At 43.6% G+C, this 16,418-nt stretch overlaps 1 protein-coding gene across 24 annotated transcripts in view; it reads right to left on the minus strand.

The window, feature by feature from the left end:
- ADGRL2 (adhesion G protein-coupled receptor L2) overlaps window positions 1-16,418 on the minus strand; it is a 278,687-nt gene that overhangs the window by 37,937 nt on the left and 224,332 nt on the right. For 17 of the 24 annotated variants that reach the window (XM_075320238.1, XM_075320234.1, XM_075320233.1 and 14 more), the window contains exons 6-16: window positions 13,492-13,788; window positions 13,085-13,188; window positions 12,776-12,961; window positions 12,376-12,414; window positions 10,137-10,320; window positions 9,486-9,608; window positions 9,009-9,217; window positions 5,452-5,625; window positions 4,831-5,040; window positions 3,604-3,824; window positions 1,708-1,774 (exon numbers count right to left, since the gene is read on the minus strand). In XM_075320238.1, coding sequence (XP_075176353.1) covers window positions 1,708-1,774; window positions 3,604-3,824; window positions 4,831-5,040; window positions 5,452-5,625; window positions 9,009-9,217; window positions 9,486-9,608; window positions 10,137-10,320; window positions 12,376-12,414; window positions 12,776-12,961; window positions 13,085-13,188; window positions 13,492-13,788 — 1,814 coding nt within the window. The remainder of the gene's footprint in view (window positions 1-1,707; window positions 1,775-3,603; window positions 3,825-4,830; window positions 5,041-5,451; window positions 5,626-9,008; window positions 9,218-9,485; window positions 9,609-10,136; window positions 10,321-12,375; window positions 12,415-12,775; window positions 12,962-13,084; window positions 13,189-13,491; window positions 13,789-16,418) is intronic. The other 7 variants (XM_075320239.1, XM_075320236.1, XM_075320235.1 and 4 more) reach the window with 1 other exon arrangement.

Here is a 16,418-nt window from a genome sequence, read left to right on the forward strand (position 1 = left end):
AGTAAACCCGCTATAGGGGAAACGTATGGAGCCTTGCATCTCGTACACCGGCCTCTAGAGGAAAGCGAAGCCACATGTAACTTTGGGACCTCGTTTGCACCGGATGCAGAAATCTGCGTCGGCCACGCCTTGGTCTAGAATTTAGCCACAATCTATGGTATTTTTCTACCGTAATCTCTACAGGACATTGGTCGCCATGCTTTTTTGGCCAAGCCATGCCGATTATTTTTTCTTTGCAGGGTAAAGAGCAAATTTTCGTTGTGCCATCAGAAGCCTGGAGCCGAGCGGACGGCAATACCTTCTTTCCTATTTGTGAAGAAACCCCAGTGGTGCAAAAGGCCATTTATTTTTTACAATTTCGATGTAAGGCTGATTTTAATTTTTTTTTATTTATTTATTTTTTTTTGCTATTAAAGGGAACCTGTCAGCAGAAATTTTGTCCAAAACCTAAAAGATTCCCCCTCTGCAGCTCCTGGGCTGCATTCTAGAAAGGTCCCTGTTATTATTGTGCCCCATGTGAGACCAAAATAAAGACTTTATAAAGTGGTACCTTTTTGTATTCAGATACTGTAAATGTGACACGGGGGCGGGCTCTCTGGCGTCCGTTATTCTGCCCCCTGGTCCTGTATGCCGCCCCCATCGCTCCTTTCCATAGCTGATGCACCGCCCACTGCTTCAGCCATCACCGCGCATGCCCAGTGCCAGTCTCACGGGACTGAGCAGTGTGACCGCTGGTGACGTGTGCGCAGGCAAGTGATTATGGGCGGGGCTGTGATTGTTATCAGCAAGTACCCGCCCATAATCTCGTGAGCGCGCAAACCTCACCAGCGGTCACACTGTGCTCAGGGTAGTGCTAGACTGTATGGGCTGCTTCCAGGGATGACGTCCGTTTTATCACGTGATAGGGGCGTGTTCAAAATACTATCACGTGACAAAAGGGACGTCATCCCTGGAAGCAGCCCATACAGTCTAGCACTACCCTGAGCACAGTGTGACCGCTGGTGAGGTTTGCGCGCTCACGAGATTATGGGCGGGTACTTGCTGATAACAATCACAGCCCCGCCCATAATCACTTGCCTGCGCACACGTCACCAGCGGTCACACTGCTCAGTCCCGTGAGACTGGCACTGGGCATGCGCGGTGATGGCTGAAGCAGTGGGCGGTGCATCAGCTATGGAAAGGAGCGATGGGGGCGGCATACAGGACCAGGAGGCAGAATAACGGACGCCAGAGAGCCCGCCCCCGTGTCACATTTACAGTATCTGAATACAAAAAGGTACCACTTTATAAAGTCTTTATTTTGGTCTCACATGGGGCACAATAATAACAGGGACCTTTCTAGAATGCAGCCCAGGAGCTGCAGAGGGGGAAGCTTTTAGGTTTTGGGCGAAATTTCTGCTGACAGGTTCCCTTTAATCAATTAATTTTGTATTTAGGACGTAAATAAAATGTTATTATCTACCAAACAAAACATAAAATAGGAATCAAAAATCATTCAGTCTTTTCTGAAATAATTCCTATACAAAGACTTAAGTGCTTGACGTGTGACTTGGTCCATTAACCCTAGAACGTATACCTGGGGCCTCGAAGGCCTGCTAGGTTACTTGTTTTCTATGGTAGATTTATATGGTTGCGCGTTCTAGGGTTAATAGGATCTTCACAGAGAAATGACAAATGACTGTAAAGATAAGGAGGAGAACATCTTACCAGAATAATGAAAGCCACTGGACCAATAAAACTCCAGATGAAATTGTTGTCTACCCGCAGCCAGCACCTTCCAAATGGAAAAGCATAAAATTAATACAAATGAGCTTGGAAATCACACATCACAACAAAAAGTTCCCCGCACCAATCATCTCCGCGCCGCAAAGTGCCAATGCGATGTGGGTACTGGGGAATGTGTGCGGAGGAGACGGAGGGGCTGTCAGTGAACCACGGCGCGGCCATCTGACTCCGCTACTGGGGATCATCTATTTCCTGTACTCATTATTTCATATATTGATTAATATATCAGCGGGAGATCCGTCATCTGAGCAATTGCTACAAAGATAAATATATTAAAAAAGGGCGCACAGTTTATTTTTGGCCGGGCTCTTCTTTTGCAATCCACAAGTTTGGCCTTTTCTCTTGATGGCATATGCAAAGTAGGCGTCTCGAATGTAACAGACATAAAATGCTCAGCTGTCATGTTCTGCTGAAAACCAGTAGGACATTAAAAAATAACCCAAGTGGGACTTAAGGAGCGGAAAATAAAAAAAAATATAAAAAAAATAAAATGTGAAACATTGGATATTAGGCTAAATGATGCATAAAGTTATGAGTCCAGGCGTCACGCGGAGGCTCTTTCTATTATCACGCTCCGGAGTTACTGGCGGAATATATTTTCTGTTAATATAAGTACATTTCAGCTGTCACGACGGGGTCTGGTAAACAATCTCAGACGATTTCATTATTCTCCTTGGAAGGTGGTTAAGGTGAAGAGACTTTAAGTCAAGTGCAGGAGGAAATCGGAAATTTGTATTCTTCTATTAAAAGCTTTTTTTTTCCTGCGACTTTCAGTGAGGATCAATCAATGAATGGTGGAGCGCCCAAAGTCATGCATAACGGTAACTTCCATGTAAAGGGATAGGTCAAAATTAACACGTGGGAGAACCACTGTAAGACTCTGGTCTAAACCCCCGGGTCTATGTAGTTCTTGATGGTTGTCTATGGTGAATATGCCTATAATAAACATCTCTAGAGGGGTGCTGAACAAGATTCTGAAATTCTTTAAAGCACACCAATCACCAGGATTTTCATATATAAGCTAAAGCCAATGCTATACTGGCACTATCAGGCTGATTCTATACATACCTGTAGTGGTCAGCTCGGATGTTTAGGTTTCGAAACACAAGCAAGTTTATAAAATCGGCAGCTTCTTGATTGACAGCAGCTGCCGATTAGATAATACCTGGGGGGGGTATTCATAATTATCTCCTTTCTCTGTGAGAATTAGCATAAGTATTATACAATTGATTTACTTTGACTTGCAGGACCTGTGGTGAGGTCATACCCATGTGACCAGAAGGGGTGGTATCTCAGCCAACAAAGTTGATACCAGGAAGCAACATTTTTCTATTGGCTGAGGCCCCGCCCCGTCTGGTCACATGGGTATGACCTCACCACAGGTCCTGCAAGTCAAAGTAAATCAATTGTATAATACTTATGCTAATTTAACAGGGGGAAAGGATAACTATGAATACCCCCCCAAGATATTATCTGATCCTCAGCTGCTGTCACTCAAGAAGCTAACGATTTTATAAACTTTACTTTCTTGGATTTCAAAATTTAAAGATTCGAGCTGACCACTAAAGGTATGTATAGAATCAGCCTGATAGTGCCAGTATAGCACTGGCTTTAGATTGTATAGGAAAATCCTGGTGATTGGTTCCCTTTAAAAACTCAATCTGGGTGCATAAAATTTCACGAATTCAATAAAATTTTGGTACTCAGACATTAGAGAACCAAGAAGATCCCTGATCACGACATGGTGACCTCTGAAGAACCACATAGGGCCCTGGTTGACACCATCTACTAGTGAATATCTGCTACTTTTATACTTACGCTTTCTCAGTTCCATAACTTTTGTAGTCGATAGCGGCCGAGACGCCAACCACAATAGCCGGGAAGAGGTAACCGACGACGTAATAATACTTTTTCCTTGAATATTCACTTTCAAATACTTCCACAAGCATGAGGTAAAGCTGGACTCCTTCCAGGCACATCCAGGCGAAGGCCGCCAGGAAGAAGTAGTGAAGGAGACCAGCGAGAATAGCGCAGGCGATCTAAGGAAAAAGAGCAGATCAAAGAACTATCAGACAATGCCCCAATCTGCCTACAGAATACTATTAGCCAGATGAGTGGTTCAATGGCCTAATCGATAGTCTATGACAGCCGGATGGGAGCGTTGGGAATGACCTATCTGCTGGAATCCGGCTCATTTTCTGATCTGTAGGGCCAGTGTGATGTCATCGTTACGGTTTGATCTGCAGACGACGTCACGCTGGGTGTACTAATCATAAGAGACACCAAGAATGCAAGACACCCCCCCCCCCTCACACCCCCAGCGGGCACATAATTTTGGCATGGCTGCTGGACCAGGATCCTGACAATCTATTCACTCCCCTCTAGTCAGTATAGGGAGTATGTAGCCACTAAAAAAAGGCACATGGATGTTATGATCAATGATTGGACGAACAATAAGAACCACTTTCAATAAGGGAACGGAGCTGTCTAAAAGACCAAACGTGTCTGGATGACTAACTCTGACTACTTAGCACATGCATAATACGGTAAGTACATTTGCATTGCCGGATCCCCTGATTCTTCCCTCTGGGGGTTCCTTTGAAAATCTTGGCATTCACACATAATTAAGTGAACTGTTCTACAAAAAGGAGGTTGGGTCATGATGGAAACATGAATTTAGTGAAAGGACAGAAAGCAATATTGTTTTTTAGATTTAGCGATGGCCAATCAGAATATTAAGGGGGAAATTCTTATAAAAAGCAATAATTAATTCTGGAATCCCCCCCATCTCTCCAGGGTTACAGCTGAAATGTTCTCTACTGGGAAGTGATGAGGCCCCATTTATCAGATCTACAGCTAATCAGTGCCCTCTGCGGTCAGGAGGTTATCACTTATGGTCCTGAAGGAGACCATCGGAACAGCAATGCTGGAGAAGTGGCTATACTTATTAATTTAATAACAATCCCTACCCTCTAAACCTTTCAAAAGTAGCAGGAAACCCCTTTAGGGCAGCAAGAGAAACAGTTTTAATGCTAGGATCCTTACCACGTTGCTTGTTTTATCGATGCTGATCAAGAACAAAGATTCTGCAATGAACAGGTTGATGCAAAGATTTTTGTGTATTGTATTTCGATCGCTTTGAAGACCACGGAAGAAGCAGAAGGTAAAAATACAAATGGCGAGACAGACCAAGGAGATGACTATTCCCATTCGTGTGATGACATCCAAGAACTGCCCGTGTCTACTGTCCTTGTACTGGGAAAGATAAAACATTGGCTGTTAGTATGAAACCGTACTATACGGGATGAGGAAGGGGGGAAAAAGCAAAAATAAGTCGGATAATTATAAGATCTTAAAAAGAATGTAAACTGAGGAAGGCATGTCACGGATATCCATCATTCCGAGATGCCGTCATGTGAACCTATTGTTCTAGCAATCACCAAACTTCCTTTCTCCAACCCACTCCTCTCCTTTTCCCGTACGTTAACTGAAGCCCAGTCATCCAAAAACAATTCCGAATGTGTCCACCCAGAAACGCACCAAAGCTTAATGTCATCTCTATACATAGCAGAACGCGCAAAAAAATACAAAACAAAATGCACATTATCATTACATTGTTGTTTCAGGTTTTACAAAAAGTTTTACCAACTCCAAGAAGATACTTACAACAATCTCTCGATGGGCCATGAGAATGGCAAAATTGGTTAAGTGGCTGCAGGCGCAGGTCGTGTGAGTCAGATTGGTTTCTATCAAACGACAACCCTGTGTGGACCAATATCCCATCATCGTTCTCTCCGAGTAATTCCAAAAAGAGCAATTGGCATTAAAATAATTGTGAGGCTGAAAAAGAAAGTTCGGGAAAAAAATAAGATATTAAAACCAAGAAAGCATCAAGGATAGAAATAAAAAGTCTATGATCTAGAAACTTGGCGATGCAGAGTTGACATTTTATAGTTTGGAAACTACACGTTTTGGAAAGTTAAGGATATTTACGAATTCCAAGAAATCAACAATTCTTCATTCTAGAACTTTGTGGTGGAGAACTGGCATTCTATAGTTTGGAAACTACAAGTTTTGGAAAGTTAAGGATATTTACGAATTCCAAGAAAGCATCAAGTCAAGAAATCAACAATTCTTCATTCTAGAACTTTGCGGTGGAGGACCGACATTCTATAGTTTGTAAATGATGAGTTTCGAATAACTAAACGATTCAAAATGTTCTTTTGTGGCTTTAGACATTGGTCCTTAGGTCCAGGACGAGGGTTTAGGTTGGGTTTCCACAGAAGGATGTGTGGTACGTGCTCAACGAGAAGATAAGTGATTTTTGCTAAAAAGAAACAGTGGTTCCGGAGACTTACACTAGCCATGGTTAAATATCTGAACTCTACCACTTCAGAGATTGGGGAACCAAACAAAACCTTGAGTGACTTTATCGGTTGAAAACTCTGAAGATGTAGCAGGATTGTTAACACGAGCCAGACCTTGTATAATGGAGGCGCCCATTATGAGGGCTGCACCAATAATGGAAAGCAACCTATGGATTCACTAAGAAGCAGACACAATGAACGAGCATCGTCTAAACTTTCCAACAGAACGTGTTTTAGATCTTATTCCCTGTTATCAGGATCATTCTGAGTCTCCAAGGTTTTTTTTCTTTTTTTTTTAACAGCTCTTAGCTGCAGCACTTTTCTTTCAAGGACAGAAAATCCATTATTTAGCGCTGAATGAGATAAAGCACTACAGAAATCTACTCGGTGTTACACAGTAAGGGAGCTGACTAAGGAGAGCAACAAACTCCACAATAATCACTGCATCTACTTCCAGCTCAGAGAGGAGAGAAAAAACATACAAAGCAAAAAACACAAAAAAAAAGAAACTTGTGGCTTCCTGTGAGGTAGACCAAATGGAGAAGAAGCAAACTGTACAACCCATTTAGATTTTTACGACATCTTTTATTTTTTTTTATTCTGGTTCTACTAAAAAAAGGCTCTTTAGCTTTAAATTAATTATTTGTATCTTTTGCATATTTGCATTTATCGGTCAAATTGTCTAAGAAAATTGGATGCGTTAGGATTTTTTTTTTTTAAATATGTTCAGTATTTCTTTCTTTTTTTGCACTAAGCACATAATGAAGACGTATGGAACATTAAAACAGTAATGAGTCGTCTCGTTAAAAATAATTTGCACATGCTAATCCATGTCTTCACAAGGAACAGGTTCTGTCTCTCGTGTTCAAACGCAAAATAGATGAAATAAAACATGGGAGCCGGGTAATCGGGCCATGTGTGAATCCAGTAGGACAGAAATAGCAATGCATGTCGTCACAAAACGCTGTCCCTATTAAAGTGTGGCCATCAAAGCCAAACGCTGAGAACCGGAGAAAATCCTACTAATTTATGTGCGGGGCGAAGCCGTCCACAATACTTAATAATGAGTCGACCTATAAGTATGGGGAACCGTTTTGAACTTTATGACTTTTTACTATAACGGCACACGACGGATGAATTCACGAGAACTGAAATATTGTGAATTTTCAATGTAGATTTGTGCATGGAAAGTCCACAGTGGATTACAGCACCAGCCGTGTGGATGAGATTAGAACTAATGAGATCCACGCGCTACATTCAAAATGTCAAATATGGAAATTTTGCTTAGATTTTAGTTGGATTTTTCCATCCTGTGTGGACGTATCATAAAATATTAAACTATTACAATGTGGTGGAAATAGAGACCCAGACTCTGGGTTCTCTAATGCATGGGGTTGAGGTTTGATTTGGGACTCTATTGTGCACTGGCATCTTTCCAGACGAATTTCAGTCCTGGTTGGAGAGAGGAGCCACACAACCTGCTGAGCCTGAGAGACATGGATATCTTGCATGTGATGATCACGGGTACAATTCTCTGAAGCAACGTTAGACGCTAATATTCCTTTTTAGGTCTATGACTGAGTGGTCAACTGGAAGAACGATTTGCTGTTGTTTTAGGCCAGTGCACATCTATCAAAGTGTTGGAACACATCTCAGGTGGTTATAAAAGCCACAAAAACGGTCTTGCACGAATCTGAACTTATTGGTATTTTACAAACCGCTTCTTAAAACAAAAACGTGACTCCAATTATGGTGGAAGAATGAAAAGACGCGGAGAGACGAGGAGACACTAGGAGAGACGAGGAGAGACGAGGAGAGACGAGGAGAGACGAGGAGAGACGAGGAGAGACGAGGAGACACGAGGAGACACGAGGAGAGACGAGGAGAGACGAGGAGAGACGAGGAGAGACGAGGAGAGACGAGGAGAGACGAGGAGAGACGAGGAGACACGAGGAGACACGAGGAGAGACGAGGAGAGACGAGGAGAGACGAGGAGAGACGAGGAGAGACGAGGAGAGACGAGGAGAGACGAGGAGAGACGAGGAGAGACGAGGAGAGACGAGGAGACACGAGGAGACACGAGGAGACACGAGGAGAGACGAGGAGAGACGAGGAGAGACGAGGAGACACGAGGAGAGACGAGGAGACACGAGGAGAGACGAGGAGACACGAGGAGACACGAGGAGACACGAGGAGACACGAGGAGACACGAGGAGACACGAGGAGAGACGGGGAGAGACGAGGAGAGACGAGGAGAGACGAGGAGACACGAGGAGACACGAGGAGAGACGAGGAGACACGAGGAGAGACGAGGAGAGACGAGGAGAGACGAGGAGAGACGAGGAGAGACGAGGAGACACCTGGTTCTGGGCATCATCTGATTGCCGACACTTTGCTTGGATTGAGGCACCTTCGCTCTTCAGCACACTAAGGTAACTAACACTCAAGGACAGGCAAATAATAAAAAAAAAAGTCCTAGCGACTGCCACAATTTACATAACGTTGGCATCCAAAGCTGATTTTACACTTGGAGGCATCTAAACCTGCTAATTTATACAGAGTAATCAGAGTTTAGATGGAGCTGCCCTGCTGCTAAGGTAAGAGTTAATTTTCACTCACAAATGAATTAGACTCATTTACATTTTCATGTTGCTACTGAATTAGCTTTCATTAAGAATACACTTAAGTTCTAATAATCACTGATCCGAGTTTCATTTAATTTTATGTTCGATGACTGAAAGAAATTCTCCTTGTGACCTGGAGGCACATTTCCAATCCTGATGGAAACTTTTTTTTTTTAATAGTCCAACACCTCATTGCACTCATCCTAAATTCATTTCCAACATGGCCACTCACATCGATGTGCTTCAGTGTGAAATACACGGGGTCCGTCAGAAAGACGCGGCTGGATTCCTTGTTTATGGAAGCTGCGATCACATCGGAGTTGACAGCGACTCGTGTGCTGTTCCGGCCGGCTAGATCACTGCCCAGTTTGATGGTGGCATTTTCTGTGCTGAGGAACTGGCCCAGGCTTTTGTACTTGATGAAGACCAACTTGGCCAACCCTGGGAAGAAGACAAAGGAAGAAAAAAAAAAATGAGCAAAGAGCTCTTGGTTTTCTTGCCATCACCCGTAATAAGCTCTGTGGTTGCTGTAACAAGTCAAATCCGCAGACCCTCATTAAAGCCAAGCACGGCAGAAACGAGAGCTGCTCTACAGATGTTTTTGCAGCTCTTAAAGGAATCGCCATTTGCTAATAAACAATTCCGATGCTAAAGTTACAGATCTGAGAAGTGGAACAATAGAGGTCGGAACATGCGCCCGGCGACTTACCATTCCTGCTGTTCTGTTTGACGGTGTTTGCAGAGAGCTGGATCAGGTTATCTTCATTGTTGCCCTGAGGAAATCTCAACTCCTGCACCTGGCCCTCGGTATTGAGCACGGCCACTTCGAGAACTGGTTACGGTGAACAAGAGCCGAGAAAGACGACAGTGGTGTTACAATGCAGCTATTATGAGCTCCCTCAACATGTGTGCGGGGGAAACAGTGGAACAGCTCTGTTAGTCTCTTGTTAATAGAAAACTGTGCTTAAGTTATATGAAAAGGCACATTGAAATCTAAATCTGCAGCCCCACAGCAGAACACTGTTTAATAGCGTTATAATGTTACGTTACAAGATATTCTGGTTTTTCGCTCCTTTGGTATTAGATAGGCTTAGAACAACTCAATATACCTGCAAACCTGGGAATTTCCAAAGCCTCCATTTCACGCTCCCCAAGCTAAACTTTGCTTTGCTGAGGGAACCTATTTACACAGATTGCCCTCCCTGCACAATCAACTCTAAACCAAAATTCAATTAATAATGGCAAGAATCACAGGAAACCTCCTTCGTTAATTAGCAATTAAGAAAGTTTAATAATTGCGAGGATGAAGAGCGACACCCCGCCGTGAAACACTACAGCTATAGCCTTCACATGTTCCTACCGATATTGGTTGTGGGCATGGTCACTCTTGTAGGGTCTGCCAGGTTGTCCGCCAGTACGAATGCACCTTCCTCCAGGGTGTCCAGTAACATTGTGGCAGCGTGTGCCTGCTCCGATGAATTCATGTCTCTCCATGACTCCAAAGCATCAAACCTCAGTAGGTTGTCCACGGTGTCCACAATGGCCTGCCAGAGTAGAGACGTCAGAGTTAGGTCTTTGGAAAACATCGAGCTATCGGGGGACAACCAAATAAAACATACAAGTCACCAATAGCCGGATCGCTGCGCAGATAACGAATTATCATAAAGTACACGTACACCTGGAATGAATGAATCATGAGCAGAAAATAAAGTCACGAGCAGGAACTAAAATAAATGAATTGTAAGCTTGTCACTAAGTATAATGTATAAATCAAGGCGAATAAAAGAAAATATAGCCAAAAGAAAAATACTTTGGTAATTATTGGGTCACGCTGTATTTAAGGCTTATATTAACTTGCCAGGGAATGTCTAAACAGGCATTTCATATGTGTTTCAACTGTATTTAAACTAGGCAACTTGCCATGATGAAAAAAACAGGGCTAAACCGCCTATTAAATAATGCCTATCTACACAAGGTGCTTCAGACATTATGCCCAGACATCCAAGCCTTAAGGAGCCAACTACGAAAGTTTCCATGCCAAAGGCGGGCGTTCGGCCAAAGTTATAGAAGCACGGTAGGTGATAGGAAAAGACAACTATCGTTCATAGGAAGAAGCTGCAGATCTATGTATCCACCGCTAACGCATCAGAATAGCTACTTTTCGAGAGGACATCAATTTTGGAAAATCTAAGAATTTCTGACTGTTCCCTGCTTAATTGGCATCATCAATCTTACAAGACAACAAGGTGGTTACTCCGATAAATGGATCCTTGTGCCGATTATACAGAACAATTTTATCACATCGATCGTGGAAGAACGATCCGTGGACAGGACACTTTCCATGACACAGGTCATTGGAGAGGAGTTTACACTGCATGGTGGAAGTTGCATCATGGCCTAGTATGGTGATCTACGCAGATGGATGAATGGAAACGTTGCTAGACCGGCAACCACCAATGCCAATCACAGCTATAATTGACATAACGAGTTGTAAAGACCAAAATGATCCATGAAAATCTTCAGCTAACCAACACAATATCCATTAGTTTTAAAAATGGAAACTTGCCAACCCAGGACTCCTAAATTGGTCAAATGCCATAAACATGTTCAAGAGATCAGGAATCATTAGATTCCACCAATTCAGCCTGGAAACGGGGGAACCAAATCGAAAACTCTAATTCACAGCCCATTATCCGATGGAAAACAGGATAATAATGGTCTACTACTCTACAGTTTAGAGAAGGGAGTGAGAAAGTTAAAAGTGGTCCCCAAAGCATCTGCGAGAGGAAGATTAATTATTCGAATCAATTTTAATATCCTTTATTCCTGCAAAAAACAGTCAACATTCCAAGCAGGTCCTGTCGTGGACGCGTCCAAATGCCACCGATGGGTTTCTCCTGCTCTAACAGTAAAACCAGAACAGTCAAAGGCTCCAGTTGATACGGCTTTAGCCGGTAACTGAAGTGGGACAGAAATTGCTCTGTCGAGGGCGACTTCATTAGTCACAAAGAAACACAGATTGAGGCTTCTAATCTCAAGTTCAAATGAGTCCTCTGTCACCAGTAAGGGAACCGTTTCATTTGCATAGTGGAAGACGGCGTTTGATTTGTAATTTTAAAAGGTTTATCTTTCTTATCTGGACCAAGGAACTCATTTGAGAGAAACACAAATGACATCGGTCAGAAATTAAGGTCAAGGCGCGGTGTAATAGACAACTGGTGGTGACAGGGGTGATACGTAATAAGGAAAATTACACATGCCGCTGCAGTAAAAACACGTCTATTCCCCTTAAAATACAAATAATGGTCAGTTTCAGCGTGTACAGGTAAAAGAAATAGGGTGAGACGTGTCGTGCACCCGTTAGGACGCAGGCCGATAGGGCGGTGGTGGTAGAGGTGCATCGTTACATGCATATGTACTGCGGTCACAGGAGTTTGATGCGTGCAGCGCAGCCGTTCAGGTAATTGTGAGGTTTTCATGAAGTTCCTCCAGCACTGGGCTGAGTCTATGCAGGCTGGCTGCTGAGCATCAAAGACAGACAGATGCGCAGCGTGGAGGAAGGGAAGCACAAGACATAGGGAGGTAATTGGAAATAATACCTTTAAGTAAACTCTGCAAGTCTTCTCTCGCTTTTGCAGCTTTGCAGAAAGAGAACCAGAACATTAGATTGAAAAATACTTTTCAGAAACGTAAAACCAGCATTTAAATAGATCCTACAGCTGTAAAGGCAAAGGCAACCATATTGAGCAGAAATACGCAAGTAGTCAGAGACGATAAGGAAGCAGACTGCTAATAATCAGCCATTTTAAGTGATGATGGCTTTATATCTTACAATGGCAGACCTTGGGATGGTCTGATAGAAAGGTTCACAAACCAAGGTCTGATCAGTCTAGATTCATGTACTTAAGAACAAGTCCTCGCGGGTTCACTCCAGAACCATTTATGATGATCTAAAATATTCATTAAACCTTCCACCAACCGACACAAAAGGGTCCTTACCTTGTTATAGCTGCGTCCAACAGAGTCCTTCTCGCTGGGCTTCAGCTCCTGCAACTGAGCATCCAAGATGTCCACCAGCTGTTCCATGAGTCTAATGGTGGAGCTGATGTCTCCTGCAAATACTGGCTCTTTAGTGTATTTCGCCAAATCGTTCGCAAGGTTAGCAGCGTTTTCTCCACTCCGAATCTGTAGCGCAAAATCACAAAAACAGTCGTTAAAGTCAATGAATGTCTTCTGAAATGGATGGAGATCAAGTCAAGAGGTCCAAGAAACTTTACTCTACAAGACGGGTTCACTAATCTAACCCACCTTTTGAGCCAGTTGGTTGACCCAATGTGAGGTGCAATTGCTAAGATCGGGGCCCCTTTCGTTCCAGGTTCCAGTGGCGATCAAGCAGAGGTATGAAGCAGTTCCTTTAGTAGAAGAGGTGAAGTTCATAATTAGAAACACAAAATAAATAAAAAATTCACAAACTTCTTCAACTGCAATGAATGTTGGTATGAAGCGATTAATACACACAAGGGTCCAATTCATCGGCATTGGAGAGACCTTGTTATGCTGCGCTCCTACAACTTCAGAAATTTGTCTGGAGTAGCAGATCATGAAGAGAACGCCAACACATATATTACAGAGTGCTCTTAAAAGGACGCCTAAAAAATGTGAAAAAAATCTGAAATTGAAAGAGAACATTGCATACAAGGAAAATAATACTGTACCTCGAGTTCCTTTGGGGCAGGGGCGTTCTACGAGCATCCCTCTCTGCGTCTGCGGCCAACTGATCCCCTTCAATTCCTTAGCTAGACAGAACTTCTCCGGCAAAGGGAAGACGCTGGTTGGCGGAGGATTCTTTGTGGTAGAAAGGACCGCTGGAGGCTTGAGTCCTTTACTTCCTTCTTTTGTACCTGCAGCTGATGTAGTGCTAATTAGAGCTTTCTGTGAAGTCGTGGTGGTGGTTGATACGGTTGTCTCGAGTAGCTGAACTGGTGGTGTTTCTGCCACTACGGTTGTAGGCACTGTTGAGAGAAAATTGGAAAACGCAATTAAAGACAGACACAAAATCTTGTTTAAAGATAGCCTTGAGCTTTCCGGGATATTTCTCTTTTTTTTTTTCTTTTTTGGAAAATGTGTCAGGCAAAGCACGACGAGCAGTAGAGAACACAAAAAGAAGCAGCCGATGAACCAAACTGTGAGCTATCAAGAGAATTCAACAGAGAATCAGGCAAGAATACTGCACACGTCCTTCATATACTCAACGTGCAGATATATTCATCCACAGAAAGAAGGTGGGAACAGCGGATAGGTCGGAATAACAAAATCATGTGCTCCAAAACGCAACAACACTCCAACACAAGACCCTGAAATACCTACAATGACAGCATTACTGCCCTGCAAGAGGGGCACAAGCAATAAGGGCACGGATGGCACAGTGGAAAACAAATCATTGTGACCTAGATGAAAGTCACACCTTTTTTCAATTTCTTACTGCTTAAAATCAATAATAATCAATGATACTATCAAGATAATGGTGAGGAAGATCCTGGTGGACCTATCTAGGCTATGACGACCCTGGTGGACCTTTCTAGGTGAAGAAGACCCTGATGGACCTATCTAGGTGAAGAAGATCCTGGTGGACCTATCTAGGCAGTGAAGACCCTGGTGGACCTATCTAGGTGGGAAGACCCTGATGGACCCACAGACCCTGGTGGACCTATCTAGGATGCACAAGATTGATCTTCCTACAGAGCGTTTATCCATCAACTCGCCGTGGCTCAAGATTGAGCTGAAGGCCGTTAAAAACTAAAAAAAAAATAACCAATGGGTAAAATTTGGAACTGAAGGTGTAACTGTAGGGTGTGCAGAGCTTGCAGTAACCGCCACATATGAGAAATTAGTTACTGTATATACCATGTCAGAGTTTGGGTCCTTTATAAAATGTTTTGCATTGGCGCCCAGAGCTCCGCATTGTGTCGCAGTCTGAGTATGAAGCATGATGTCCGTGCCGACTGAGATCTCCCAACCTGAACTCCGCTGTCGTACAGGCCCATATGAGGCGGTCAAGTTTGGGTCAGGAGATGCAAAAGACCGCGACACAAGCATGTGTGAATATAGCCTTACTTTCGAGTGATGTCAGATGCTTTACTTGTTGGATTATTTTTATGAAGGAATTCTTAATCTTTTTGATCACTTCTTGAGGTCTCTGTAGAGAGTTTGACATTTTGGACTGATTATCATGATCATGCTTGGATGAGCTTTCAGTAGGGTTGAACAGCCTCGTCTGTGGGTTCTGTCCCAGTTGTCATTTTCACAGGAGACTTTGGTGGAAACCGTAGTCACTGAAATTTTTATCTGCATCTGGTTACCTAAGAACATTTGCTCTCTATGCAGACGACAAACTTTGCTACATGTCCCCAGTCATCTGATGAAGGCCTGCGTAGAGGAGGCGACCTAGAAACCAAGTGTTCTGCTCCGACTATGCTTTACCTTACAGTGGGCCGGTACTAATATAGTCCTAACGGCACTGCATACGCTCTTATCATTGTGTCCAATGGATGCTGTGTGTCACTAGGAGGTAAATATTTGGGAAATGCCTCAGACAGTGCAGAATACGGCCTCCACGGATCATGATCAGAACAGAGGCCAGCCGCTCATCGCCGATCCGTGGCCATTTAATACAGTTTACACAGCAGACCGCGCTTTGGATGTGCACACATAACGATAGTAATAGATGGCTCAGTGCATAGGCTGCAATTGTCCTTGGCAGCTCAGGTCCTGGCTGAACAGCACCATGTGCTGCCGAGAATGACGATAATTCGGGCAAAGCAAAAGATTATTACACCTGACGACGCAGCATTTTGCGAATTCATTGGGTGACTGGTAGAGATGAGCGAACCCGTGGAAGAAATAGAATCCAATTTTGTAATATCCAAGACACTGAAGATTCACCATGAAAAATCTTTATTGGTCCCAATCTACATGAGGGGATAAAAGCAGCGCTGTTTTTATCCCCTCATGTACATTGGGGCCAATATAGATTTTTCTAATTGAAGAAGGAGTCTTTGGTGTCTTGGAATTATTTGCTTTGCAGCACTTGCAGGGCTGCCCCAATCTGCAGGAACAGTTGGCGTGATGTGTGGGAGAAACCCGTCTTGGACCAGAACCCCATTGAAGCTCTCAAATTGGGCAGTTCTGCCCTCTACCCACATATAGCCAGCCATAAACACTAATGATTGGCAGTCCGGCTCTTTTCGGTGATCCGGTTCCCATGGTTCTGCTCACCAAAAAGAGCCGCCTCTTTCATGGCTCCCTATTAAATGTGTGTTCACCGCAGGAGAACACATTTAAGCTTGCGATAATGCCACCGAAACTACGCCCACCCGCGGCTAAACCCTGACCACCCAACAAAGGGCCAATTAATTTGCCAAGTGGGCGTGATTTTGTTCAGGTGGGCGGAGTTCGCCGACCAAACACCCAAATTTTACGCCCAGTGAGAGCCATTAAGAGAATTTAGTGGCTCTCACTGGAGATCCAGCTCCTGTCAGTCATAGCAGGGAGCCGGATCTTTGTGTCGGATCATTCGCGACCGTCACATCATTAGTAAAAACACAGCACTTCCAGGGGAGGGAGGGCGGGATATTTTTTGTTT

Source organism: Anomaloglossus baeobatrachus, chromosome 8 (genome assembly GCF_048569485.1).
Source record: "Anomaloglossus baeobatrachus isolate aAnoBae1 chromosome 8, aAnoBae1.hap1, whole genome shotgun sequence".
NCBI lineage: Eukaryota > Metazoa > Chordata > Amphibia > Anura > Aromobatidae > Anomaloglossus > Anomaloglossus baeobatrachus.